This window comes from Pongo pygmaeus, chromosome 4, assembly GCF_028885625.2.
Source record: "Pongo pygmaeus isolate AG05252 chromosome 4, NHGRI_mPonPyg2-v2.0_pri, whole genome shotgun sequence".
NCBI classification, from domain to species: Eukaryota; Metazoa; Chordata; class Mammalia; order Primates; family Hominidae; genus Pongo; species Pongo pygmaeus.
The window spans coordinates 177,056,831-177,082,939 of record NC_072377.2 but is presented as its reverse complement, the minus strand read 5'-3'; the positions used below and the strand labels follow the sequence as shown (position 1 = coordinate 177,082,939).

The window sequence follows — 26,109 nt, the reverse complement described above, 5'->3', positions numbered from 1 at the left end:
TGCAAGTATTTTCTCAAATATGTTGTATTTTGCCCACATTTACTTCCAGCCTGTGGCTTGTCTTTTAATTCTCCTAACAGTGTCTTGTATAGAGCAGAAGTACCTTTTTTTTTTTTTTTTTTTTTTTTGACAGGGTCTTGGTCTGCCTTCCAGGATGGAATGCAGTGGCACAATCATGGCTCAATATAGCCTTGAATTCCTGGGCTCCCACCTCAGCCTCCTGAGTAGCTGGGACAACAGGCACACACCACCACACTCAGCTAATTTTTTTTTTTTTTAATGGAGTCTCACTCTGTCCCCCAGGCTGGAGTGCAGTGGTGCAATCTCAGCTCACTTGCACCCTCCACCTCCTGGGTTCCAGCGATCCTCCTGCCTCAGCCTCCCAAGTAACTGGGATTACAGACATGCGCCACCACACTTGGCTCATTTTTGTATTTTTATTAGAGACAGGGTTTCACCATGTTGGCCAGGCTGGCCTCAAACTCCTGACCTCAAGTGATCCGCCTGCCTCGGTCTCCGAAAGTGCCATGATTACTGTTGTGAGCCAATGCACCTGGCTGCTAGTTTTTTAATTAGTACTTCGTTTTTGATGAAGTCTGTTTTATCATTTTTTTCTTTTAGGGATTATGCTATTAGCGGTATATCCAAGAAATCTTTGCCTAACCCAACGTCACATGCTTTAGAAGTTTTACAATTTTAGGTTTTATATTTTGATACATAATCCATTTTGAGTTCATTGTTATATAAGATATAAGGTGTGGGTTAGGTTCACTATTATTATTATTATTATTGCTATAATAATAATTATTGCCTATGGATGTCTGGCTATTCCAGCACCGTTTGTTGAAAAGGCTATCCCTTTTCCACTGAATTGCTTTTGTACCTTTGTGAAAAGTTAGTTGATCACATATACTCGTATGTGGTATTTCTGGATTCTCTGCTGTTTCACTGATCTATTTGTCTGTCCTTCACCAGTACTACAGTGTCTTGACAACTGTAGCTTTATAAAAGTCGTGAAATCAGATAGTGTGAGTCTTGCAACTTTGTCTTTGTTTTTTAAAGTTGTTTGGCCATTCTAGTTCTTTGCCTTTCCGTATAAATCTTAGAATCATCCTACTGATTTCTATGAAATACCTGCTGAGATTTTGGTTGGGATTGAGTTGAATTCATAGATCAGTGTGGAGAGATAGGACATCTGAACAATATTGAGCATAACGTATCTCTCCATTTACTTAGGTCTTCTTTGATACATTTCCTTAGTGTTTTTAATTTGAGCATACAGATTCACCATATATTTTATATTTATATTCAAATTATTATTATTATTTTTTGAGACAGAGTCTTGCTCTGTCACCTAGACTGGAGTGCAGTGGCATGATCTTGGCTCACTGCAACCTCTGCCTCCCGGGTTCAAGCGTTTCTCCTGCCTCACCCTCTCAGGTAGCTGGGATTACAGGTGTGTGCCACCATGCCCGGCTAATTTTTTTTTTTTTTTTTTTTTTGGTATTTTTAGTAGAGATGGGGTTTCACCATGTTGGCCAAGCTGGTCTGGAACTTCTGACCTCAAATTATCCACCCAACTCAGCCTCCCAAAGTGCTAGGATTATAGGCATGAGCCACCGCTCCCAGCCTTGAATTATATTTATTTCATGTTTTTTGGTGCTGTTATACAACATACTTTTTTAAAAAAATCAATTTCTGCCAGATGCAGTGGCTTATGCCTGTAATCCTAGCAACTAAAGAGACTGAGATGGGAGGATCACTTGAGGCCAGGAGTTTGAGACCAGCCTGGGCAACATACTGAAACCCTGTCTCTAAAAAAAAAAAAAAAAAAATTAAAAATTAGATTGGGTGTGGTGACTCATACCTTTAATCCCAGCACTTTGGAAGGCTGAGGCAGGCAGACCACTTGAGGTTGGGAGTTCAAGACCAGCCCGGTCAACATGGTGAAACCTCATCTCTACTAAAAATACAAAAATTAGCCAGGTGTGGTGGCGTGCGCCTGTGATCCCAGCTACTTGGGAGGCTGAAGCATGAGAATTGCTTGAACCCGGGAGGCAGAGGCTACAGTGAGCCAAGATCGCACCACCACTGCACTCCAGCCTGGGTGACAGAGCAAGACTTCATCTCAAAAAAAATAAATAAATAAAATAAAAAATTAGCCAGGTGTGGTGGCATGCACTTGTAATCCCAACTGCTTGGGAAGCTGAGGTGAGAGAGGATCACTTGAGCCCAGGAGTTTGAGGCTGCAAGTAAGCCATAATTGCACCACTGTGCTTTAGCCTGGGAACAAAGTAAAACCCAACTCTGAAAAAAATTCTAATTGTTCATTGCTAGATTGTAAAAATACATTGATATTTATATATTAATCTTGTACCCTGCAACCTTGCTAAACTCACTTATTAGTACTAGTATCTTTCTTTGCAGATTCCTTGAGATTTTCTACATAGACAATCATATCTACAAGTAGAAATTGTCTTATTGCTTCCTTTTCAATCTGTATGCTTTTTATTTTTTTTATTGCTTTATTGTGCTAGCCAAGGCCTCCAGTAGGATGTTGAATAGGAATAGTAGAGAGGACATCTTTGCCTTCTTCCCCATTTTAAGGGGAAGGCATTCAATATCTCATCATTAAGTATGATGTTAGCAATAGGGCTTTTTATAGCTGCCCTCATTGGATTAAGAAAGTCTCTTTCTACAGACGCAGAAGCTGAGGTTAAAAAGAAAGAAAAGAGGCCGGGTGCAGTGGCTCACACCTGTAGTAATCCCAGCACTTTGGGAGGCCGAGGCGGGCAGATCACAAGGTCAGAAGATGGAGACCATCCTGGCTAACACAGGGTGAAACCCCATCTCTACTAAAAATACAAAAAATTAGCCAGGTGTGGCGGTGTGTGCCTGTAGTCCCAGCTACTTGGGAGGCTGAGGCAGGAGAATGGCATGAACCCGGTAGGCGGATCTTGCAGTGAGCAGAGATTGCGCCACTGCACTCCAGCCTGGGCAACAGAACGAGACTCCGTCTCAAAAAAAAAAAAAAAAGAAAAGAAAAGAAAAAAATTTTTTTAAGTCTCCTATTCCTAGTATGCTAATCGATTTTATTATGAATAGGTGTTGAATTTTATCAGATGGGTTTCATGTATCAATTGATATGATCATATGGTTTTTCTTCTGTTAGTCTGTTGATATAAATTATATTGCTTGATTTTAAAATATTGCATCAGCTTTGCCTTTTTGGGGTAAGAACCACTAGGTTATTGTATATTTTCCTTTTTATTTATTACTGGACTCAATTTGCTGATATTTTGGTGAGGATTTTGGGGTCTGTGTTCATGAAGGATGTCGATCTGTGGTTTTCTTGTGATGTCTATCTGGTTTTGTTGACAGCTGTCGTGACACCTCGGTTCTTGTCTTTAAAGAATTTAAACATGAGACCCACAGCAAAGGAGAGGCAGCATAGAGTAATTTATTGCAAAAGGAAAATAATATTTTGAAAGTTAGGTATAGAATAGACAGTACGCCCTGAGAGAGAGAGAATTCAGAGTGGGCTGCTTATAAGGATGAGACAGCAAAGACTGGCACTAGGGAGACTCTTTTAAAGGGAGCCTTACATGATGATTCCTAAGTAGGTGGGAAGAGGTGTTGCCAGGAGGCATATTCTGGGTGGTCCTCTGGGTGCGCATGTGCAGTAGCTGTACATGCTTGTTCATTCGTCACTGTCTCATTAGCATCTTAAATCTCGACCCAGGGGTGTGTTTTTTACTATTATAATGAACGAAGAGTCAGTCTGAGGACAGGCAAAATCAAGATATGCTTGCTCTCTACAGGGAAAATTCCCTACTGAAGATAGCTGAGCTCAATTACAATGAGAATGCTGAGGCTTATGGTGTTGACTGTGTGGTCACCATAGTTGCTGTGTCCAGAGAACCTGGTCATTTTTTTTTTTTACTACCTATCCTGCCTCAGTTTTAGTTATCTATTTCTTCTTTTTTTTTTTTTTTAACTTTTCATTGTTACATGGCCTTCCAATGAAATACCTATTTCTTTCTTTTTTTTTTTTTTTTTTGAGAGAGAGAGAGTGTCTCACTCTGTCGCCCAGGCTGGAGAGCAGTGGTGCAATCTCGGCTCACTGCAACCTCTGCCTCCCAGGTTCAAGGGATTCTCCTGCCTCAGCCTCCTGAGTAGCTGGGATTACAGGTGCATGCCACCACACCCGGCTAATTTTTTTGTATTTTTAGTAGACATGGGCTCTCACCATGTTAGCCAGGCTGGTCTTAAACTCCTGATTTCAGGTGATCTGCCCTCCTCAGCCTCCCAAAGTGCTGGGATACAGGCATGAGCCACCGCGCCTGGCCTGTTTCTTCTTAAGTAAGCTTTAGTATCTTCTGTCTTTGAAGGAATTTGTAGGTTTCATTTTAATACTCAAATTTATTGGCATTAAATATTTCCTGACTATCCTTTTGATGCCTGTAGCATCTGTAGTGATGTTCTTTCTTTCATCCCTCATACTGGTATTTTGTATTGTCATCTTCTCATCCTCCTTCTCCTCCTCTCCTCCTCCTTCCCTGTCAGTCTGACTAATTATTAATTTTATTGACCTTATCAAAGAACCAGCTTTTGGTTTCATTGATTTTTCTCTTTTCAACGTTATTGATTGCTGCTGTTATATTAGTCTTGGGTTTAAATTGCTCTTCTTTTCATGGTTTCTTAATGTAGAAGCTCATTTAGAACATTGATTTGAGACTATTCTTTAAGCACTTAATGGTATAAATTTCACTTAATGCTATAAATGGAGCACTGTTTTAGCTTCATTCCACAAATCTTTATATGTTGTATTTTCATTTTGATTCAATACCAATTAGTTTTTAATTTCCTTTGCAACTTCCTCTTTGACCTAGGTTATTTAAAAGCTTGTTGTTTAATTTTAAAATGTGTTGGGGCTCTCATATCTTTCTCTTATTGTTTTTTAGTTTGATTTCATTATGATCAAATCAAATAACATATATATATATATATTTTTTTTTTTTTGAGGTGGAATTTTTTTTGAGGTGGAATTTTGCTCTTGTCGCCCAGGCTGGAGTGCAATGGCATGATCTCGGCTCACTGCAACCTCTGCCTCCCGGGTTCGAGTGATTCTCCTGCCTCAGCCCCCCAAGTAGCTGGGATTACAGGCACATGCCACCACACCCAGCTAATTTTTGTATTTTTAGTAGAGACAGGGTTTCACCATATTGGCCAGGCTGGTCTTGAACTCTTGACCTCAGGTGATCCATGTGCCTCAGCCTCCCAAATTGCTGGGATTACAGGCATGAGCCACCACACCCGGCCCATATATTTTTTAAGATTTCAATTTTTAAAAATGTATTATGGCTTTGTTTTATGGTCCGGAATGTGGTCTGTGTTGCTGAGTGTTCTGTGTGCACTTGAAAAGGATGTGTATTCTGCTGTTGTTGAGTGGAGTATTCTATAAATGTCAAGTAGGTCAAGTTAATTGATAGTATTGTTCAGGTCTTCTGTATTCTTACTGATTTTCTGACCACTTGTTCTACTGGCTCCTGAGAAAGGAATGTTAACATCTCCAACTGTAATTGTGGATTTATCTATTTCTCATTCAGTTCTGTCAGCTTTTGTTTCACATTTTTGAAATTACTTTGTTATTTTAAATAGTCACATTTTCTTTTGTTTATTTATTTGTTTATTTTCTTTGCAGTGGAAGTCTAACTATGTTGCCCAGACTGCCCTCAAACTCCTGGGCTCAAGTGATCCTCCTCAGCCTCCTAGACTTTAGCTAAGACTAAAATGGTCATATTTTCTTAGTGAACTGACTCTTCCTTTTATAATTATATAATGCCCATCATTATTCCTGATAATATTCCTTGTTCTGAAGTCTACCTTGTCTAATAAATAGCCAATCCTACTTTCTTTTGATCAATGTTTGCATACAGTATCTTTTCCCATCCTTTCAATTTAACCTGTCTAAATGTTTATATTTAACATGGGTTTCTTGTTGACAGCATATAGTTGTGCTTTCATTTTTTTTTAATCCCATCTGAAAATCTTTGTTTTTTAATAGAGGTGTTTATGGCATTTATATTTAATTAAATTATTACCAGTTTTGTCTCATTTGGTTTTTGTTCCTCTCTTCCCCGTTTTTCTACCTCCTTTTGAAGTATTTGAATATTTTTAGTATTATTTTTTAGTTCATGAATTAGTTTATCGTGTGTGTGTGTGTGTGTGTGTGTGTGTTTAATGGTTGCTCTGGGGCATTATAATATACATACCTATCTCAGCATCTATTTAGAGTTGATGTTGTAATTCTTTAAGTAAAATGTATCTTTACAACCATGTAAATTTCTTGATACTTTCTCAATTATGTTATAATTGTCACGTTTTTGGTTTTTTTTTTTTTGAGGCAGAGTCTTGCTCTGTCGCCCAGGCTGAAGTGCAGTGGTATGATCTTGGCTCACTGCAGCCTCTGCCTCCTGGGTTCAAGCAGTTCTCAAGCCTAGAGACAGGGTTTCACCATGTTGGCCAGGCTGGTCTTGCCTGGCCTCAAGCAATCTGCCCACCTCAGCCTCCCAAAGTGCTGGCATTACAGGCATGAGCCACCACGCCTGGCCTATCACGTGTATTGTATCTACATATATTACAGGCAATGTGACAACTTTTGCTTTAAATGGTCATTGAGATTTTAAAGATCTTAAGGGAAAAATTGTTGATTATGTTTATCCAGATATTTACCATTTCTGTCACTCTTTCTTTTTTACTGAAGATACAAGTTTTCTCCTCAGCTCACTTCTTTTCAACCTGAAGAACTTCCAATGTAGCCTTTCTTCCTAACCACGAATTTTCCTACTTCCCTTCATCTGAAAATGTCTTTATTTTACTTTCATTTCTGAAGGATAGTTTCACTAGACATACCTATTTCAGCACTTTTTTTTTTTTGAGACGGAGTCTCGCTCTGTTGCCCAGGCTGGAGTGCAGTGGTGTGATCTCGGCTCACTGCAACCTGTGCCTCCCGGGTTCAAGCAGTTTTCTGCCTCAGCCTCCTGAGTAGCTGGGATTACAGGCGCCTGTCACCACACCTGGCTAATTTCTTTTGTATTTTTAGTAGAGATGGGGTTTCACCATCTTGGCCAGGCTTGTCTTGAATTCCTGACCTCGTGATCCACCCGCCTTAGCCTCCCAAAGTGCTGGGATTACAGGCGTGAGCCACCGCGCCCAGCCCTTCTTTCAGCACTTTAAGGATGATACTCCAGTGGCTTTTGGCCTCCCTAGTGTCTGTTGGGAAATCCATGGTCACTGGAGTCGTTATTTTCCTGTGTTAATATGTCACATTTCTCTTAACTACTCTCCTGAATTTTTTTAGTCTTTGGTTTTCAAGTTTTATTATGATATATATGAGGGTGGTTTTCTTTTAATTTAACCTGTTTGGGTTTCATTGAGCTTTTGATAATTTTCCCATAAGTCCCTGAAACGTTCATCTTTTTCATCTTTTTTCCTCTCTCTCATTCAGGTTATATAATCTTTATTAATCAGTCTTCAAATGAATGACCCTCCTCTGTGATCACCATTCTGCTATTGTTTTATTTTAATTTCAGACATTGTATTGTTTAGTTTCAAATTTTCTAATTTTTTAAAAAATAGTTTTTCTGGGCTGTGAACTTTCGTCTTTCCATACTTGAAATATTAAAGGGCTTTACCTAATGGAGTATAGTTATAATAGCTGCTTTAAAGTTTCTTTCTTCCAGTTCCAACATCTGTGTCATCCGGAAGCTGACATCTATTGATTGCCTTTTTCTTTGAAAATTGGTTCTATTTCCTGATTCTTTGTATGTAGAGTAATTTTTTATTGTTTCCTTGACATTTTGTTCTATTTATTTATTTATTTATTTATTTATTTATTTAGAGACAGGGTCTTGCTCCCTTGCCCAGGCTGGAGTGCAGTGGTGCAGTCACAGCTCACTGCAGCCTCAACCTCCTGGGCTAAAGTGATCCTCCCACTTCAGCCTCCTGAGTAGCTGAGGCTATAGGTGCACTGGCACCACACCCAGCTAGTTTTTTTATTAATATTTTCTGTAGAGACGGGGTTTTGCCGTGTTGCCCAGGTTGGTCTCGAACTCCTGAGCTCAGGTGATCCACCCAGCCTCTCAAAGTGCTGGGATTACAGGTGTGAGCCACCGTGCCTGGCTATCCTTGACATTTCAGTGTTCTGTAGATGGTGGGTCCATATCATAATCTTTTGAAGAATGTAGATGTTTTTTGTTCAACAGGAAACTCTGCAGACCACAGGTTCTGTCTGATCTTCTGTGGGTAGTGGTTTCAGTCTTAGTTTAGTTGGGTCTTTGCTTTTTTTGTTTTTTGCTATACTGCTTGGCACCTGTCTCACTCATGCTCAGCTCAGGGGTGAATCTCTGTGTTCACACACACAATTAGGAATTTCTCTTTTCCTGCACTCTTCTCTTTTTTTTTTTTAGACAGGATCTTACTCTGTCCCTCAGGCTGGAGTTCAGTGGTGCGATCTCGGCTCACTGCAACCTCTGCCTCCTGAGTTCAAGTGATTCTCGTGCCTCCTTGCCGAGGAGCTAGGATTGCCGGCATGTGCCACCACGCCCGGCTAATTTTTGTATTTTTAGTAGAGACAGGGTTTCACCATGTTGCCCAAACTGGTCTTGAACTCCTGACCGCAAGTGATCCACCTTCCTCGGCCTCCCAAAGTGCTGGGAGTACAGGCGTGAGCCACTCCGCCTGGCCTTCTGTGCCCTTCTCTTTGGGATTCATCCCATACTCACTGGACTGCACAGGCCTCTTTTCCTGGTTCTCTGGCCAGAAACACAAGGTTTCTTACGGAGTTTTAGCCAGCTTTTCTGCTGCACTACTGGGCAGGTCTGGAATTGGTGCAAAGCCAGGAGAGCAAAAGGGTGAAAAAAAAAAAATAGGAAACTTATTCCCTGTACCAGTCTTGTCTGTAAGTTTTGATTCCCCTTCATGTCACCTGCTTTTGTTTGGTTTTCAGAGTCCTCAAGTAGCTGCCTTCATATTTGATGCAGAGTTTTCACTGTAATTATTAGGAGACACAGCCTGTCTTGGCTTACCTCACCATGCCAGAACTCCCCGGAATGCTCTTTTTTTGATCACGGGCAGGGCTTTCCCCCCATCAGATGCTCTTAAGAGCCCTCTGTCAGTGCAGGTTTTAGGTTATTAGGCACCTGTGAAGGTGTGGGTTTCTCGGGAAGGAACTGTCTGAGGAACTCTAGAGAGAAGTGTCATGGATCTCTTCTCCCTCCTGTTATAAAAGATAGAAACCCAATCCCAGCTGGCTTAAGAAGGAAAGAACACTTGCTGGCGTCTGACCAGCAGGGCAGGAGTGTTGCCAGGAATTCTTCTTCTCATCTCTGGGCATTGCTTCCCTGCACTGAGTTCTTCTCAGGCAGTCCCCTCCAGGGGCTGACAAGGTGACTCACCTTGGCCTTCATCCCCCTGGTTTAACAACCCCAGAGGACAGCAGGTAGCTTTTCTTCAGTAGTTCCAGCAAACGTCCCAAAGCTCGCACTGGACCAGTGGGGGTCACGTGCTTATCTCTGAATCAGTTCCTGAGGCTAAGGGCATGGAATGTGCTGCTTGGCCAGCCTGGATCAGATGCTCAGCCCAGGGCCGGCGGGGGTAGGAATGTCAGTTCATCTGGACCTCAGGGGCTGACAAGGGGGATACTAAAGTATGCATTCTCGGCCAGGCGCGGTGGCACATGCCTGTAATCCCTGAACTTTGGGAGGCCGAGGCAGGCAGATCACTTGAGGTCAGGAGTTTGAGACCAGCCTGGCCAACATGGTGAAACCCCATCTCTACTAAAAATACAAAAATTAGCCAGGTGTGGTGGTGCACACTTGTAATCCCAGCTACTTGGGAGGCTAAGGCAGGAGAATTGCTTGATTCCATCTCAAAAAAAAAAAAAAGTGTGCATTCTCAGCCTGGCTAATATTACCCTAAAGGAAGCAAAATAACTGAGATATGACAATGGTTTGTCAGATTGATGGTATTGTCTGTTGGATTAATATTTCATGGGGGGAGAGGGATTAGGGAAAAATGTCTAAAAGAACTTCTGTAGGGACTGTAATTTTTTAAAAAGTTGAGAAACACTTCCCTGCAGGAAACTGAGGTGCTGTTACCAGAAGAGGGGGGTGGATACCAAGCAGCTGAAAACAGCACCTGCCCACTCTGGGGGAGTTGGAAGCTGAAACCAGCGGCAGGCAGGAGTAGGCCAGTGTGAGGCACCTGCTCAGAGGGGCTTGGTGGGGAGCCACGTAGGGTGCTGGCCGCTGCAAAGCTGAGCCTCTTCTTTGGTTTCTGTGGCCTGGGAGTTCTGCATTGAAGATTATACTGTAGGAAGCACGGAGAGGACCCTGACCCAGCCACTCTGCTGTCTCTGCTGCAGGTGAAGAACGAGGTGGAGAAGCTCCCCCGACAGCAGCGGAAGGAAAGCATGAAGCAGAAGATGGAGGAGCACACGCAGAAAAAGCAGCTTCTTGTGAGTCCCTGGCCTCAGCTGGGGAGTGCAGGGGCTGGTGCGAGACCTGGAATGATGACCAGGCCCCCTCTCTGCCTTTGCCCAATTCCTGCCCCTCAAATACCCTGTTCTGAATACCTAAATCTGGCCTCATCCTTCGTGGCCCCATTATCCCCTCCTCCATGCAGCCTTCCTCGATTGCCCTGCCTCCATCTGGAAGTAAGCTCTTCCATCTCTGGATACCCCAACACTTTACACTGACCACCCTCCCAAACCCTTAGCACCTCCTACCTTGTTTTGGGGTTATTTATTTGTAAGTCACATCTCCTTGAGCAACCCAGTATATTCCCCTGCCCACTTGGCATCTTTTAAGTGTAAAGGACATCAAACTCGTGATGTCCCAGACCTGGTCCTGTTATGCTCTGAGGGGTACCATTTTCCTTCCTTTCTGGCCTGTCATTCCTGACCCCTCCTTTCCCTCCAGTCCTTCGTCACCTCCTGAAGCATGGTATGTATATTTCTTATCTCCTGTCTCTGGATCTATCAACTCGTCACCAGCTCCATGATCCCCCAGCCACTGTCCAGTGGCCTCCCAGCGAGGCTTCCTGTTGCTGTTTTTCCCCTGCAGTTTCTTCTCTCCTGCCTGCAGGTGTGATCAATGTGAATTCCAAGTCTGATAATAGCACCCTTCCCCCCACAGCCCTGTGCCTTAAAACCCTTCAGTTGCTCTCGCATTGTCCCTAAGATAAGCACTGCCTCTTTGCTGTGCCCTGGCCGGCCTCCCCAGCCTTCTTTTTATCCTTTGCCGGAATGCTCCCATTTTCCCCCATGAGGGGGTCTTTGTGTGTTCTGCTTCCTCAGCCCCCAAAGCAGAAAATTTTTGAGTCCACGTTTAGAAATGCTTTGTATATTACCTGCTTCAGCATTCATAGCTTACTATGGTAGGAGCTATTCATTTTCCCATTCACAGAAGAGGAAACAAAGGCTGAGAGAGGTGACATTGCTGAGTTCACATTCAGGGAGGGGGTCGAGGCCTCAAGCTTGTGTTCTCTCCGAGACACCCTATGACCTGTCCCATTACAGCACGATTAGGAAGAGAACACAGGGTGGTAAGGGCGGGGCACACAGGCCCTCATCCACGCAGAGGGACAGCAGACTGTGTGGCCTGGAGGAGGCAGTTGCATGGAGAGCTTTGAAGATGTACACATCCTTTGGCTTGGATTTTCTGGTTCTAGAAATCCTGAGGGAATCTGAAAATCCTGAAGGAGTTATCACAGAGGTTCACAAACACTTAGCTACCAGAATATGAAGTAGCACTATTTAAAATAGATAAAACCTGGAAACACCCTGTTGTTTATTGGATAAATAACATCCATAGCATGAAATGTTTTCAGCTATTCAAACACATGTGATAGAAGATCACGTTATTTATTTATTTGAGACAGAGTTTCAAAACTGGGAGTTTCATTCCAGTTTTTTTTTTTTGTTTTTTTGTTTTGTTTTTGTTTTTTTCGAGATGGAGTCTCACTCTGTTGCCCAGGCTGGAGTGCGGTGGTGTGATCTCAGCTCACTGCAACCTCTGCCTCCCGGGTTCAAGCAATTCTCCTGCCTCAGCCTCCCAAGTAGCTGGGACTACAGGTGCCTGCCACCACACCTAGCTAATTTTTGTATTTTTTGTAGAGTCAGGGTTTCACCATGTTGGCCAGGCTGGTCTCGAACTCCTGACCTCAGGTGATCTGCCTGCCTCAGCCTCCCAACGTGCTAGGATTACAGGCGTGAGCCACTGTGCCTGGCCAGAAGATCCCATTATAACGTGGAAAGATTTTTTAAAATAATTTTTTAAAATTGTGGTAAGATAGTCATAAAATTTACCATCTTTACCATTATTAAGTGTACAGTGTAGTGGCGTTAAGCATATTCACATTGTGCGGCCATCTCCGCCATCTATCTCCAGAACTCTCTCATCTTGTAAAACTGAAACTCTGCACCCATCAAACCGTAATTCTCCATTTCTTCTCCTCCAACCCTTGGTAACTTTATTCTGCTTTCCCTATGAATTTGACTACTCTAGGACCTTATGTAAGTGGAATCATAGAATATTTGTCCTTTTGTGACTGGCTTATTTCACTTAGCGTAATGTCCTCAAGGTTCATCCATGTTGTTGCATGTGTCAGAATTTCCTTCCTTTTTAAGACTGAATAATATTCCATTGTGTGGATATAACACATGATGTTTATCCATTTATCTATCGACGGACACGTGGGCTGTTTTCATCCCTTGACTATTGTGAATAATGCTGCTGTGAACTTGGGTGCACATATATCTCTTTGAGCCCTTTTTAATAATTTTTGTAATACAACAATAACAATAGCTATAGATACACTTGTATAGACATACCACAGTTGCCAACTCTGGGTGATAGGATGATTGGAGAGTTTTACTAATTCCGTGTTTCTGAATTTTTTTATTTTAATTTTTTTCACTCTTTACTATGGAAAATTAAAAACATAGGAATAGGGAGGCCGAGGTGGGCGGATCACTTGAGGCCAGGAGTTCAAGACCAGCCTGGCCAACATGGTGAAACCCCGTCTCTACTAAAAATACAAAAGTTAGCCGGGCATGGTGGTGCGCACCTGTAGTCCCAGCTACTCAGGAAGCTGAGATGGCAGAATCATTTGAACCTCGGAGGCCGAGGTTGCAGTGAGCCGAGATCACGCCATTGTACTCCAGCCTGGGTGACAGAGCGAGACTGTCTCTCAAAAAAAAAAAAAAAAAAAAGAAACATAGGAATAGGTATAATCGTATAATGAACCACCATATACCTATCACGTAATCTCAGTAATATCACCTAATGTCCACTCGTTCACTCCCTGACCCCGAGGTATTGTTTTTAATCAAATCCCAGACATCATATTATTTTACCTGTCAAACATCACAGAAATAACTACCATACCATAAACACACCTAGCAAATTCAACAATAATTGCTGAACAACATCATATTGTCAGTATTCCAGTTTCCAATTATCTCATGAATGTCATACTTTAAAAAAAAAAAAAAAACTGGCCGGGCACAGTGGCTCACGCCTGTAATCCCAGCACTTTGGGAGGCTGAGGCAGGCAGATCACGCACTCAGGAGCTTGAGATCAGCCTGACCAACATGGTGAAACCCCGTCTCTACTAAAAATACAAAGATTAGTCAGGAGTGGTGGCGCTCACCTATAATCCCAGCTACTCAGGAGGCTGAGGCAGGAGAATCGCTTGAACCCGGGAGGCGGAGGTTGCAGTAAGCCAAGATCATGCCACTGCACTCCAGCCCTGGTGACAGACCAAGACTGTTCTTTGATCCAGGATCCAGGTGAAGTCCACATGTTGAAATTGGTTGATGTGTCTGTAAGTCTCTCTTCAATTTCTCCTCCACCAATTTCTTTTCTGTTCCTGAATTTTCTTCTCTGATCACGCGGGCTTTTCTTCCATAATAGGAAGAGACATTGAGGTGCCCAAGCCAGCTCTGGATAAAGGCCTGTCCTCCTCTCTCCCCACAGGACCGGGACTTTGTAGCCAAGCAGAAGGAGGACCTGGAGCTGGCCATGAAGAGGCTCACCACCGACAACAGGCGGGAGATCTGTGACAAGGAGCGCGAGTGCCTCATGAAGAAGCAGGAGCTCCTTCGAGGTGGGGGTGTGCAAGTGGCAGCGCTGTCTTGGCCCAGAGTCGCTGTGGACATCCCAGCCCTGGGAAGTGGGGTGGGCAACAAGAACCTCCCAGGCCTTCTCCATCCCCAAAACTAAACATCATTCTTCATGGTGAAACCTGGGGAAAACCCCCACTGAAGTAAGGAACGAGGCAAGGACACCAGTTGTCACCAAGACTATTTGACTTTATTCCAGAAGTCAAGAGAAGAAAAGAAAGGAACAGGCATAGAGTAGGTTAATAAGTGAGCTGGGTTTACGGGAGGTGGAGACAGCTTGGCATTGACGGAGCAACCACTCTGGCAGGCCATGTGCCAGTCCATTTTTCTACCTTTATCTCATCAAATCCTCACCTAACACTGTGAGGCAGGGCCTAGGTTATCCCCATTTCTGTAGATGAGGAAACTGAGGCTTAGAGAGTTACTATTCTTTGGCCAAGTATCTTAGTTCATTTGGGCTGCTATAACAAAATACCACTGACTGGGTGGCTTATCAACAACAGACATTCATTTCTCACACTTATGGAGGCTGGGAAATCCACAGTCAAGGTGCCAGCACATTTGTGGTCTGGAGAGGGCTTACTCTCTGCTTCATAAATGGCACCTTCTCACTGTATCCTCACATAGCGGAAGGGAGACTAGCTCTGGGGTCTCTGGGTTTTTGGGGTTTTGTGGTTTTTTGGGTTTTGGGGGGTTTTGTTTATTTATTTATTTATTTTTTGAGACAGGGTCTTGCTCTGTAGCCAAGGCTGGAGTGCAGTGGCACAGTCATGGCTAACTGTGACCTCTGCCTCTAAGGCTCAAGCAGTCCTCCGATTTCAGCCTCCCAAGTAGCTGGGACTACAGGCACGTGCTACCACGCTCGGCTAATTTTTGTGTTTTTTGTATAAGCGGGGTCTTCTTTGTTGTCCAGGCTGGTCTCAAAGTCCTGGGTTCAAGTGGTCTGCCTGTCTCAGCCTCCCAAAGTGCTGGGATTAGAGGCATAAGCCAACGTGCCCAGTCTGGGGTCTCTTTTATTAATAAAAAGGCAGTAATTCCATTCACGAGGGCTCCACCCTCATGACCTAATCACCTCCCAAAAGGCCCCACCTCCTAATACCCTCACCTCAGGGGTTAAGATTCCAACATACACATTTGGGGAGGGGACACAAACGTTTAGATCATAGCACTGAGGTTGCACAGTTAATGTGTGATAGAGCTGGGCCTTGGATGACGATATCAGGAAGCCGGGCCTACCTTGGTGCTGTTGTGAGTTCAAGGGATTTCAGGGCTGATTGAGGAAAAATAAATGACCACAAGATGGCAGTAGCATACAAGCGGCTTTGCTTGGGGGGCATTTTGACAGGTTGACACGCTGAGGGGGTCCCTTACAGAATGAGGCTTTCTACAGATGATGGTGCAGGCCACCATCCAGCAGGGGAAGAGGGCAAAGGAACTCTTGGGCAAGAAGGGGACTGAGAGGGGGCTCACATGTCTAGATGTTGTCGTCCAGCGTGGGGAGCTCGGACGGGGCGTCTCTGGGTCAGAGAACTGCAAAGGGCAGCGGTGGCTTGGGGTCTTTATGGAGCCCTTGGGTCTATCTTCTCTATGGCTGGCAGATGTTAGGTGCAGTTTCATGGGGTATGCAAAGTAGGCAGGCTCCAAATGGCTAAATATCTGCTTGGTTTGAGTTTTTTTTTTTTTTTTTTTTTTTTGTGAGATGGAGAGTCTCACTGTCTCACTGTGTCATCCAGGCTGGAGTGCAGCGGCACAATCTTAGCTCACTGCAACCTCCACCTCCCAGGTTCAAGCAGTTCTTCTGCCTTAGCCTCCTTCATAGCTGGGATGATTACAGGTTTGCGCCACCACGTCTAGCTAATTTTTTATATTTTTAGGAGAGATGGGGTTTCACCATGTTGGCCAGGCTGGTCTTGAACTCCTGACCTTAAGCAATCCACCTGCCTTGGCCTCCCAAAGTGCTGGGATTACAGGTGTGAGCTACTGCGCCATTCTCCTGCCTCAGCCTCCTGAGTAGCTGGGACTACAGGCGCCTGCCACCACGCCCAGCTAATTTTTTGTGTGTGTGTTTTTAGTAGAGACGGGTTTTCACCGTGTTAGCCAGGATGGTCTCAATCTCCTGACCTCGTGATCTGCCTGCCTCGGCCTCCCAAAGTGCTAAGATTACAGGCATGAGCCACCGCGCCTGGCCCTGTTTGAGCTTTTTTATGTAACTATATACACTTTTTTTGTTTTTGTTTTTGTTTCTTGAGACCAAATCTCACTCTGTCACCCAGGCTGGAGTGCAGTGGCACTATATTGGCTCACTGCAGCCTCTGCCTCCCCTGTTCAAGCAATTCTCGTGCCTTAGGCTCCTGAGCAGCTGTGATTACAGGTGCACGCCACCATACCCAGCTAATTTATATGTTTTTAGTAGAGACTGGGTTTCACCATTTTGCCCAGGCTGGTCTCAAGTTCCTGGGCTCAAGCAATCTGCCCACCTCAGCCTCCCAAAATGCTGGGACTACGGTGTGAGCCACTGTGCCTGGCCGTACATATTATGTTTTAAAAATAACAAGAGGATGGGTACAAATTTGAGTTTGGTGCCTGTGGACTTTTGACGGTCCAGGCCTGCTGTGAGGAAGTAAACAACACGAGGCCAATATCCCAGGGCCATTTTTGGCTCATTTATAGAACAGGCCTCATCCAGGCCTTTGATGACCAGTGCAGTTAAGCAACATAAACTTCTTGTTATTATTTGATGTGGATCAGCAAAACGGGGTTCTTGAGTTTTCAATATTCTGAATAGAGCACAGTTGTTTTGAGAAAAGCCCTCACTTCCTTTTCCTATCCCATGATGTTGGTAAGAACCGCCCTATTTACGGAACTGTGGTTCTGATTTTGGGGTGGAAGCCAAAATTACTATTCTGATATACCAAAAGCAGTTACCATTTTGCACGGAACAGGAATGCAGTGAAATAAACAATATTCGCACTGAGCCAAGCATAATCTCCTGTCTCGAAGGGCGTGAGATTCTCCCTTTGACCCCAGGTCCCCACCCGGGTGCTGTGCACAAGGGTGGATTAATAGACCTCCAGTGTTAAGACGCCAGTATCTTCATTGTCTTCATAACGCATGCATGGGATGTGCAGGAGACAAGGAGGATCTCACCCATTTTTCAAAGGAGGAAATAGTGATGAGGCCATTCTGTCTTCTTTGTGGGGTCTCCATCTGAGCCCTTCCCAGGTGCCCATCAGGAAGGTAGAGATGCAGTGTGGATTGCACTTCAAAGTGTCTCCCAAGGACGTCCCCTCCCTCCATGGTATAGCTGTGTCCATCTGGCAGATATGGCAGCTGATGCCTAGAGAACCTCTCCATTCCTAATCCCACTGATGGAGCTGGGTTCCAGCCTATATCTGCAGTTTCTGTGGCTCCTGACTTCGAACGCTTCTTGCTATACCATGCTCCTGGGAGCTATCATTCCTTAGACTTAAAGGAAGTTTCTAGGCCTCAGCTCAGATAAGCCAACATGGTCTAATGAGGTAGCACATGTGGCGATTCCTGAGCCCAGTAGGTTGGTTATCATCTCCAGCATGAGGAGGCCAGGCAGAGGTGGGGGGCAGAGGGCCTGTCCTCTGGTTGTCAGCACCTCACCAGCTCGGTGGCATGTCCTCTGCAGACCGGGAAGCAGCCCTGTGGGAGATGGAGGAGCACCAGCTGCAGGAGAGGCACCAGCTGGTGAAGCAGCAGCTCAAAGACCAGTACTTCCTCCAGCGGCACGAGCTGCTGCGCAAGCATGAGAAGGTGAGGCTGCCGGCGGCGCGGGGCTCGGATCTGCTGCCGGGCCAACCTGGGAGAGCCATGAGGCTGTATGTGATGGGGCACTTCTTGGGTGCACATTTTGGATGACAAGCGCCCCCAAGAGGAGCCAGGGCTGGCTGCAGTGAGGCCCCAAGAGCTTCTCCAGGGGTGTCCTGCTCCAGCTCAAGGGACTAGGAATAGGGGAAACCATGCAGAGAAGCCGATGGCCCAAGCAGCTTCCTCGCTGACTCTGTTACTTGCTATGTATGTCTTTCCTTTCTTTCTTTCTTTCTTTCTTTTCTTTCTTTCTTTCTTTCTTTCTTTCTTTCTTTCTTTCTTTCTTTCTTTCTTTCTTTCTTTCTTTCTTTCTTTTCCTTTCTCCTTCCTTCCTTCCTTCTTTCCTTCTTTGTTTCCTTTTCTTTCTTTCTGTCTTTTCTTTTTTTTTTGATGGAGTCTTGCTCTGTCGCTCAGGCTGGAGTGCAGTGGTGCCATCTAGGCTCACTGCAACCTCCACCTCCTGGGTTCAAGCGATTCTCCTGCCTCAGCCTCCCGAGTAGCTGGGATTACAGGTGCTTGCCACCATGCCCGGCTAATTTTTGTATTTTTTTTTAGTAGAGTTGGGCTTTCACCTTGTTGGCCAGGCTGGTCTCAAACCCCTGACCTCAAGTGATCTGCCTGCCTCAGCCTCCCAAAGTGCCGGGATTACAGGCATGAGCCACTGGGCCTGCCCGGTGTGTGTCTTTCTTTTGCCCTTTTTTCTCTTTTCCCTCTTTTTGTCCTCCCTTTCCATTTTCTCTTTATTTCTCTTTCTTGTGCATTCCCTCAATACTTTTAGGTCTCCACTTAAACACCACCTCTGCTGGGAAGCCTTCCCTGAACTCCCCAGAGCTGGTGAGGGCCCCTACTCTGTGTGGCCAAAGCACCCTCTCCTGCGGGAATTGTCTGTCTCAGTTCAGCCTCTTTAGTGGGACAGTGACAGACAGACCAAGGTCTGGATGCACAGCAGCTGTTTATAATTCCAGTTTCTTATCTAAATGCAGTGATGGAAGTCAGTATAGGGCCATGGGAGTTGAGAATAAGGCTACCCAACCAAGTGAAGAAATCGGGGAAGGCTTCTTGGAGGAGGTGATACCCATGCTGAGCTTTGAAATACAAATAGGTGTTAGGGGAAGGAAAAAATTCAAATGTATCAGGGTTTTTTAAAATATAAATTCATATCTGCCATCACTAATGGTAAACCATCCCCTTTTGTGTACATTTTGCTTTGAGATATTAGCTAATGTTGGCATGCCATCATTGATTAGATGAAAAGGCATTTAGAAGGTAAGAATCCAAGATATTATTAACAAGAATTTTTAAAGTGAGAACAAATAATGTTATTAGTGTAGAAGCAAAATAATACAAACCTTGCTCTGCTGAACATTGTGGGCTGCGTTGGTCCTGGGCCCCTGAGTGGAGTGTGGGAACCTTTAGCCCGTGACCACGCTCTGAGTCCAGAGTGCAGCTGACCTCAGCCCCCCTGGATATTCCTCTCCAGGAGCGGGAGCAGATGCAGCGCTACAACCAGCGCATGATAGAGCAGCTGAAGGTGCGGCAGCAACAGGAAAAGGCGCGGCTGCCCAAGATCCAGAGGAGTGAGGGCAAGACGCGCATGGCCATGTACAAGAAGAGCCTCCACATCAACGGTGGGGGCAGCGCAGCCGAGCAGCGTGAGAAGATCAAGCAGGTGGGGGCCGGGCCTGCAGGGTCTGCAAGTGTGCTGGGGTGTAGGCAGGGCCAGGTTTGGCCTGGCCTGGGCCTTATACAGTTTTGGAGAATATGAAACAAGATGCAGGCTGGCTCACGTCTGTAATCCCAACACTTTGAGAGGCCGAGGCAGGTGGGTCACTTGAGCCCAGGAGTTTGAGACCAGCCTGGGCAACATAGCAAAACCCCATCTCTACAAAAAAATAATTGTTTAAAAAAATTAGCCAGGTGTGGTGGCTACTGGGAAGGCCAAGGTGGGAGGATCGCTTGAGTCCAGGAGGCAGAGGTTGCAGTGAGCCAAGATTGAACCGCTGCACTCCAGCCTGGGCAACAGAGCGAGACTCCGTCTTAAAAAAAAAAAAAAGTAAGATGCACCCCGACCCGCCCGCCATAAGGTCTTGGGAGGGGGTGTGCGAGTCACCAGGTGTGCCCTGGAAGCTTCATCAGCCTCATGGTGAATTCACCTCTGTGTGTGGACAGAGGTGGAGCTTGGTGCTATGTTGCCAGTTCTCCTGCGCCCTTCCCTTCCGCACTCCCACGCTTTTATTTGGCCAGCTTCCCCACATCCTGTGTTGCCCTTGTGATTCCTGCCTGGTACACACACTTAACTGGCATGTGTCACATTACAGTGTCTTGTCCCCACCAGCCTGGGGGCTCCTCGAGGGCAGGGGCTGGGTCTCAGCTCAGGGTGAGGACTTAACACGGGCACAGCCTGAGGTGGTGCTGGGTACTGGGGCTGTGCACAGACCAGTCCCCCTGAGGGGTCTCCCTGGGCCAGGGCTGAGTGGGCTCCCTACCCAACCAGCCAGGCCCTGGGCCCCTGAGGCACCCACCCTCTCTCTGGTGCAGTTCTCCCAGCAGGAGGAGAAGAGGCAGAAGTCGGAGCGGCTGCAGCAACAGCAGAAACACGAGAACCAGATGCGGGACATGCTGGCGCAGTGCGAGAGCAACATGAGCGAGCTGCAGCAGCTGCAGGTACCGCTCTGCCTGACCCTGCCCTTGCCCCCAGGCTGCCTCAGTTTCCCCAAGGCCATCAGCTCTCGGGGGCCAGAAACTCCACAGCAGGGAAAGATCTTTGTCAGACACGCCCGGGATGGATGGTTTCCATCCCTGCCATGCTGCTCTGGGGCTCTGTGAGGTTGGGCAAATCATATCACCCTCCTAAGCCATAGCTCTCACACCCCTAAAATGGGCGTGGGGATTACCATTCCTGCTGTGCAGGATTGGGGCAAGGACTTGTGAATAAAGTGATGGAGCTGGCAGTGGGCTGCTGCAGGGTTTCTGAGTCATCGCTGTGTTTTGGGCAAAGGTGGTGAGGGTGTGGCCGAGCCCCTTGTGGGCTGCTTTTCCTGTGGCAATTCCTGACCTCTTCAAGCTTCCTGGCCCCTGGGTTTGCCCCACACCTGAGGGTCCTGGCCCCAGGAGCTGGTACTTGAAGCCCCGCTGTGGGGACGGGGCCGATTCGAACCTCAGGAACTGCTCAGGCTGTTGGACCCATCGGGCAATTTCTGGAGAGGTGGGGAGGCGTGGAGGAAACATTCCAGGTGTTGAGGCCTGCCCGGCAGGGCTCTGCTGATTGCAACTGTGTGACTTTTGGCCAAGCCATTCACCTTCCGCATCTGTTTTCCTATCCCTGCCTCGGGTTTCTGTGAGCACTGAGAGAGCCGGTATGAAGTGCCGAGCACAGCTCCTGGCAGGCCACAGGCACGCAGCGCTGCTGCGAGTATTACTTCTCACTCAGCCGAGTTCTAAACTCCCAGAAGCCTCTAGCATGAAATCCAAAATGAAAATCTCCCAAAGTATTCTACTTTTCCAACCCAGTAGGGTCGTGGTATCTGGATAAAGGCACTTTCCCCCTGCTTTATAAGCTCCTCATGACAAGACTGATTCCCTGCAAGAAATCAACAGGGACTTGTCACTGCTGCCTATGAGGGAGATTTACATTTTGTAAAGCAGATAACTTACCTCAGAGAAAGAACAGTGAGGTTGGAAGAGTCTCAGTCATGTCAGTGACCCTCATGCCTTGCCACAGATCTCCCTGAGGAAGTTATATGTGATACATACAGAGTATCTTAGCTCAGGCTGCCGTAACAAAATACCACGATGCTTTAATTAACAGAAACTTCTTTCTCACAGTTCTGGAGGCTGGAAGTCTGAGATCAGGGCGCCAGCAGGGTGGGGTTCTGGTGAGGGCTCCCTTCCTGGCTTGCGGACAGCTGCCTACTTGCTGTATTCTCACAGAAAGTTGAAAATTTACCACACATCCCCACCACAGAGTTAATACAAACTATTAACATATTCTGGACTATTCCTCCAGGCACTTCTTGGTGCATGTGATTTACGTATAGAGTTTGAATAAATGGGATTTATAGTCAAGAAGAAGAAATAATAAATGAACGATGCTGGTGCCCTCGTAGCCACAGCGTGAGGTGTGTCTCAGTCTTCAGGGCCTGCATCTTCTGATTTCTCACCTGTTCTGCCTGGAATTTGTTCCAGAATGAAAAGTGCCACCTCCTGGTAGAGCACGAAACCCAGAAGCTGAAGGCCCTGGATGAGAGCCATAACCAGAACCTGAAGGAATGGCGGGACAAGCTTCGGCCGCGCAAGAAGGTAACCTTGTCCGAGCTGGTGGGCTCAGTCTCGGGCTCTGCTCTGTGCCATGCACAGGCCTCTGGCCAGGACATGTTAGGTCTCCTTATTTTGGTAGACTCTTGCTTTGTGGCACCATGGATCTCCAGCCTGAGAGAGAGAGGAACTTTCTAACCCTTTACGGCTGAACGCCCTGCAGCTTCCACCTCTGGAAGGGCAGCCTCTTGTTTAGCTCCCTCTCACGGACCGAAGGACTCCTGCCATGTGTCCACAGAGGACACTGCAGTGAGTCAAACTAGCCACGCTGCTGGGCCAGAAGCCCAGCCTGTGGGGATTTCCTCTTAGAGGAAGTTATTCTGAGAAGTCAGAACCCGGCACCAGATAAACTACTTGCCAATTTAGTTTTCTGTTGCTGTGTGATGAACTGCCACACACTTAGCAGGTTAAACCAACACCCGTTTACTCTCTCCTAGTGATGGAGTTCAAGAGTCTGGGTGGGCTCACCTGGGTTCTCTGCTCAGGCTCTCACCAGGCTGCAATCAACGTTGTCAGTGTGGCTGGGCTCTTAGCTGAAGTTTCTGGGGAAGAATCGCTTCCAAACCCATTCAGCTTTCGACAGAATCCAGTTCCTTGTGGCTGTAGGTCTGAGGTCCCTGTTTCCTTGCTGACCTCAGACAGGGGTTACTTTATTTTCTAGAGGCCACCGGCATTCCTTATCATGTGGCCTTCTCCACCTCCAAATAGCAAGCATGCATTCAGACCTCCTCGTGCTTTGAATGTCTCTGATATCCCCTTCTGCCACCAGCTGGAGAAAACCCTTTTTTGCTCTCGTGATTAAATCAGGGTCACGGGATAGCTTCCCTGCTTGCAGAAATGATACCACATTCAGAGGTTCCACCCACACGCAGAGGAGCGGGGAGAGTTATATGAGAGAGAGTCACGGGGGTCATTTTTGAATGGTGTCTGCCATACTTTCACCTTCAAACCCCATGTCCTCGCTCAGTCCTGCATCTTTCTTTACTGCCCTGTCTCTCTCCTTCTCTGCGAAGCCCTGTCACAATTTCTTCCTCCACCCACTGAGAAATTCCTTTCTCAGCCCACTGCAGCCGCTCCTGGCAAGCTCAATAACAACATCCTGGTGGCGGACTCCCATGGATACGGCTTGCTGGACTTGACCTCCTGGTGGCAGCCAGTGCTGCCAGTCACTCTCTTCCTCGCCTGCCTTGTCCTCCTAGGCCCACCTTCTGTTGGGTTTCTTCTCTGTCACTAGCCCTTCTGCAACGTCCCTCCTGACCCATCTGTTGATTTCTTTATTTTATTTTTTATTTTAGAGACAGAGTTTCACTCTTTCGCCCAAGGCTGGAGTGAAGTGGCGCAATCTCGGCTCACTGCAACCTCTGCCTCCCGGGTTCAAATGATTTTCCTGCCTCAACCTCCTGAGTAGCTGGGATTACAGGCACGTGCCACTATGCCTGGCTAGTTTTTCTATTTTTAGTAGAGACAGGGTTTCACCATGTTGTCCAGGCTGGTCTTGAACTCCTGACCTCAAGTGATCCGCCCCCCTCGGCCTCCCAAAGTGCTGGGATTACAGGCGCGGGAACTTGGCTCTCTGCAACCTCTGCCTCCTGGGTTCAAGTGATTCTCCTGCCTCAGCTTCTGGAGTAGCTGGGACTACAGGTGTGCACCACTGTGCCTGGTGGAGATATAATTTTTTAAAAATATTGTATAATGAAATGTGTCAACTTTTGGAGGATCTGCATAACTCAGTAAACTAATATTTTCTAAGTGACCAGTGCATGATGTTACAGGATCATGGCTGGAGCAAAGTTACATCCAAGTGCGAGACAGACCAGCGGATTTTTTTTTTTTTTTTTTTTTTTTTTTTTTTCCTGAGACGGAGTGGCGCTATCTCGGCTCACTGCAGCCTCCACCTCCCAGGTTCAAGCGATTCTCCTGCCTCAGCCTTCCTGAGCAGCCGGGATTACAGGCACCCGCCACCACTCCTAAAGTGCTGGGATTACAGGTGTGAACCCAGGAGTTCGAGACCAGCCTGGGCAACATGGTGAAACCTCATCTCTACAAAAAATACAAAAATTAGCCGGGCACAGTGGCACATGCCTGTAGTCCCAGATGCTCTGGAGCCTGAGGTGGGAGGACACTTGAGGCCAGGAAGTCAAGGCTGCAGTGAGCCATGATTGCACTACTGCACTCCAGCCTGGGTGACAGATTGAGACCCTGTGAAAAAGAAAAAAAAAAAAATTGAGAAGCTGTCAAGTTCAGGCTGGTGGACACAGGTTTTCTAAAGTTCTCATTTTTGCTTGAATGCTCAAATTTTGTCATTGGCAGTAAATATCCTTTGTTTGTTTCCCTTGAAGTGATCAGCTCAGTTTGTTCATTTTCAAGAGAGTGTTTGCTGAATACCCATGTTTGTCAGTTTTTTTTTTTTTTGTGAAATGGGGTCTTGCTATGTTGCCCAGGCTCATTTCGACCGCCTGGGCTCAAGCAGTTCTCCTTTCTCAGCCTCCCAAGTAGCTGGAACTATAGACACATGCCACCATGCCCAGTTGTGAGTTGTTTTTTAATAAAAATGATATTCTGCAGAATAAAGTGGCTAGTTCAGCCCACAACTCAAGACAATTGCACAAGAACAATATCAGGCACAAGTACAGGATCTCTAGACAGCCATCGTGCTTTGACCGGCAGCGGGCGGGCCTTATGCATAGTTCTCATTTCCTCACACGGGACATTAAAGGGCTGTGACCTTGAAGGTCAGGATTTAATAAAATGAACCATTTGTGTTGTACCATCAAGGTGCTCTTAAGTGCAATTGGCTTTATTGTTTTAATTGAAAAACTTTCTAAGATACTATGAGTGGGCCTGGCATGGTGGCTCACACCTTGTAATCCCAGCACTTTGGGAGGCCAAGGCGGGTGGATCACCTGAGGTCAGGAGTTCGAGACCAGCCTGGCCAACATGACGAAACCCAGTCTCTACTAAAAATACAAAAATTAGCCAGACATGGTGGTGCATGCCTGTAATCTCAGCTACTCAGCCGGCTGAGGCAGGAGAATCACTTGAACCCGGCGGGCAGAGGTTGCACTCAGCCAAGATCTCACCACTTCACTCCAGCCTGGGTGAAAGATTGAAACTCCATTTCAAAAAATAAAAATAAAAATAAACACATGTGAGTGCACGGTGGTGAAGAATACCCATTCAGTTTGGAGGGGCCATTGTCTTAATCCTCCAGAAGCTCCAGAAGTTTTACCCATCATTGCTTTTGTACCATTAGCACAAATATCAAAGCAGTGAAAAAGCAAACTGTGTCTTAGTAGGAAACTAGAGCTTGCTGCCCCTCCCCAACTCCCAGAAAGTGTTTTGGGCCCCCTAGGGGTTCGTGGACCACACTTCGAGAACTACTGTTCTTGCCTTATCTCCCGTGAGTCTCATCCCCCACTTGTGCTCTGAACAGATTTCAGTACCCAAATAGATCTCCATACCATATGCGCTTCCCTCGTTCCCTGCTGGGCTTTTGCCCAGCCTGTTCCCCTTGCCAGGAATTCTCTACCCACCAGCCTTTGCTTGGCCAACTTCTGTTTGTCTTCATTATTCAGACCTCACCCACGGAGACTGTATGGTGTCTTCTGGGCTCCCCGTCCTTGCCCCTGCCATGGTGCTTATCACATGGGATTGCATTTGTGTGTCCTCGTTAGCTTGATGGTTCATTTGTTTGTGTATTAATGCAACACATGTTTCTTGAGCACCTGCTAAGTGCCCCACACTGTTTCAGACACTAGAGACACTGCATTGA

At 46.2% G+C, this 26,109-nt stretch overlaps 1 protein-coding gene across 1 annotated transcript in view; it reads left to right on the top strand.

Annotated features, from left to right (window-relative positions):
- The window catches only part of STK10 (serine/threonine kinase 10), a 143,343-nt gene that overhangs the window by 111,720 nt on the left and 5,514 nt on the right, over positions 1-26,109 (top strand). The window contains exons 13-18 of the mRNA XM_054488687.2: positions 10,427-10,519; positions 14,044-14,173; positions 17,845-17,969; positions 19,504-19,692; positions 20,562-20,687; positions 22,209-22,322. Coding sequence (XP_054344662.1) covers positions 10,427-10,519; positions 14,044-14,173; positions 17,845-17,969; positions 19,504-19,692; positions 20,562-20,687; positions 22,209-22,322 — 777 coding nt within the window. The remainder of the gene's footprint in view (positions 1-10,426; positions 10,520-14,043; positions 14,174-17,844; positions 17,970-19,503; positions 19,693-20,561; positions 20,688-22,208; positions 22,323-26,109) is intronic.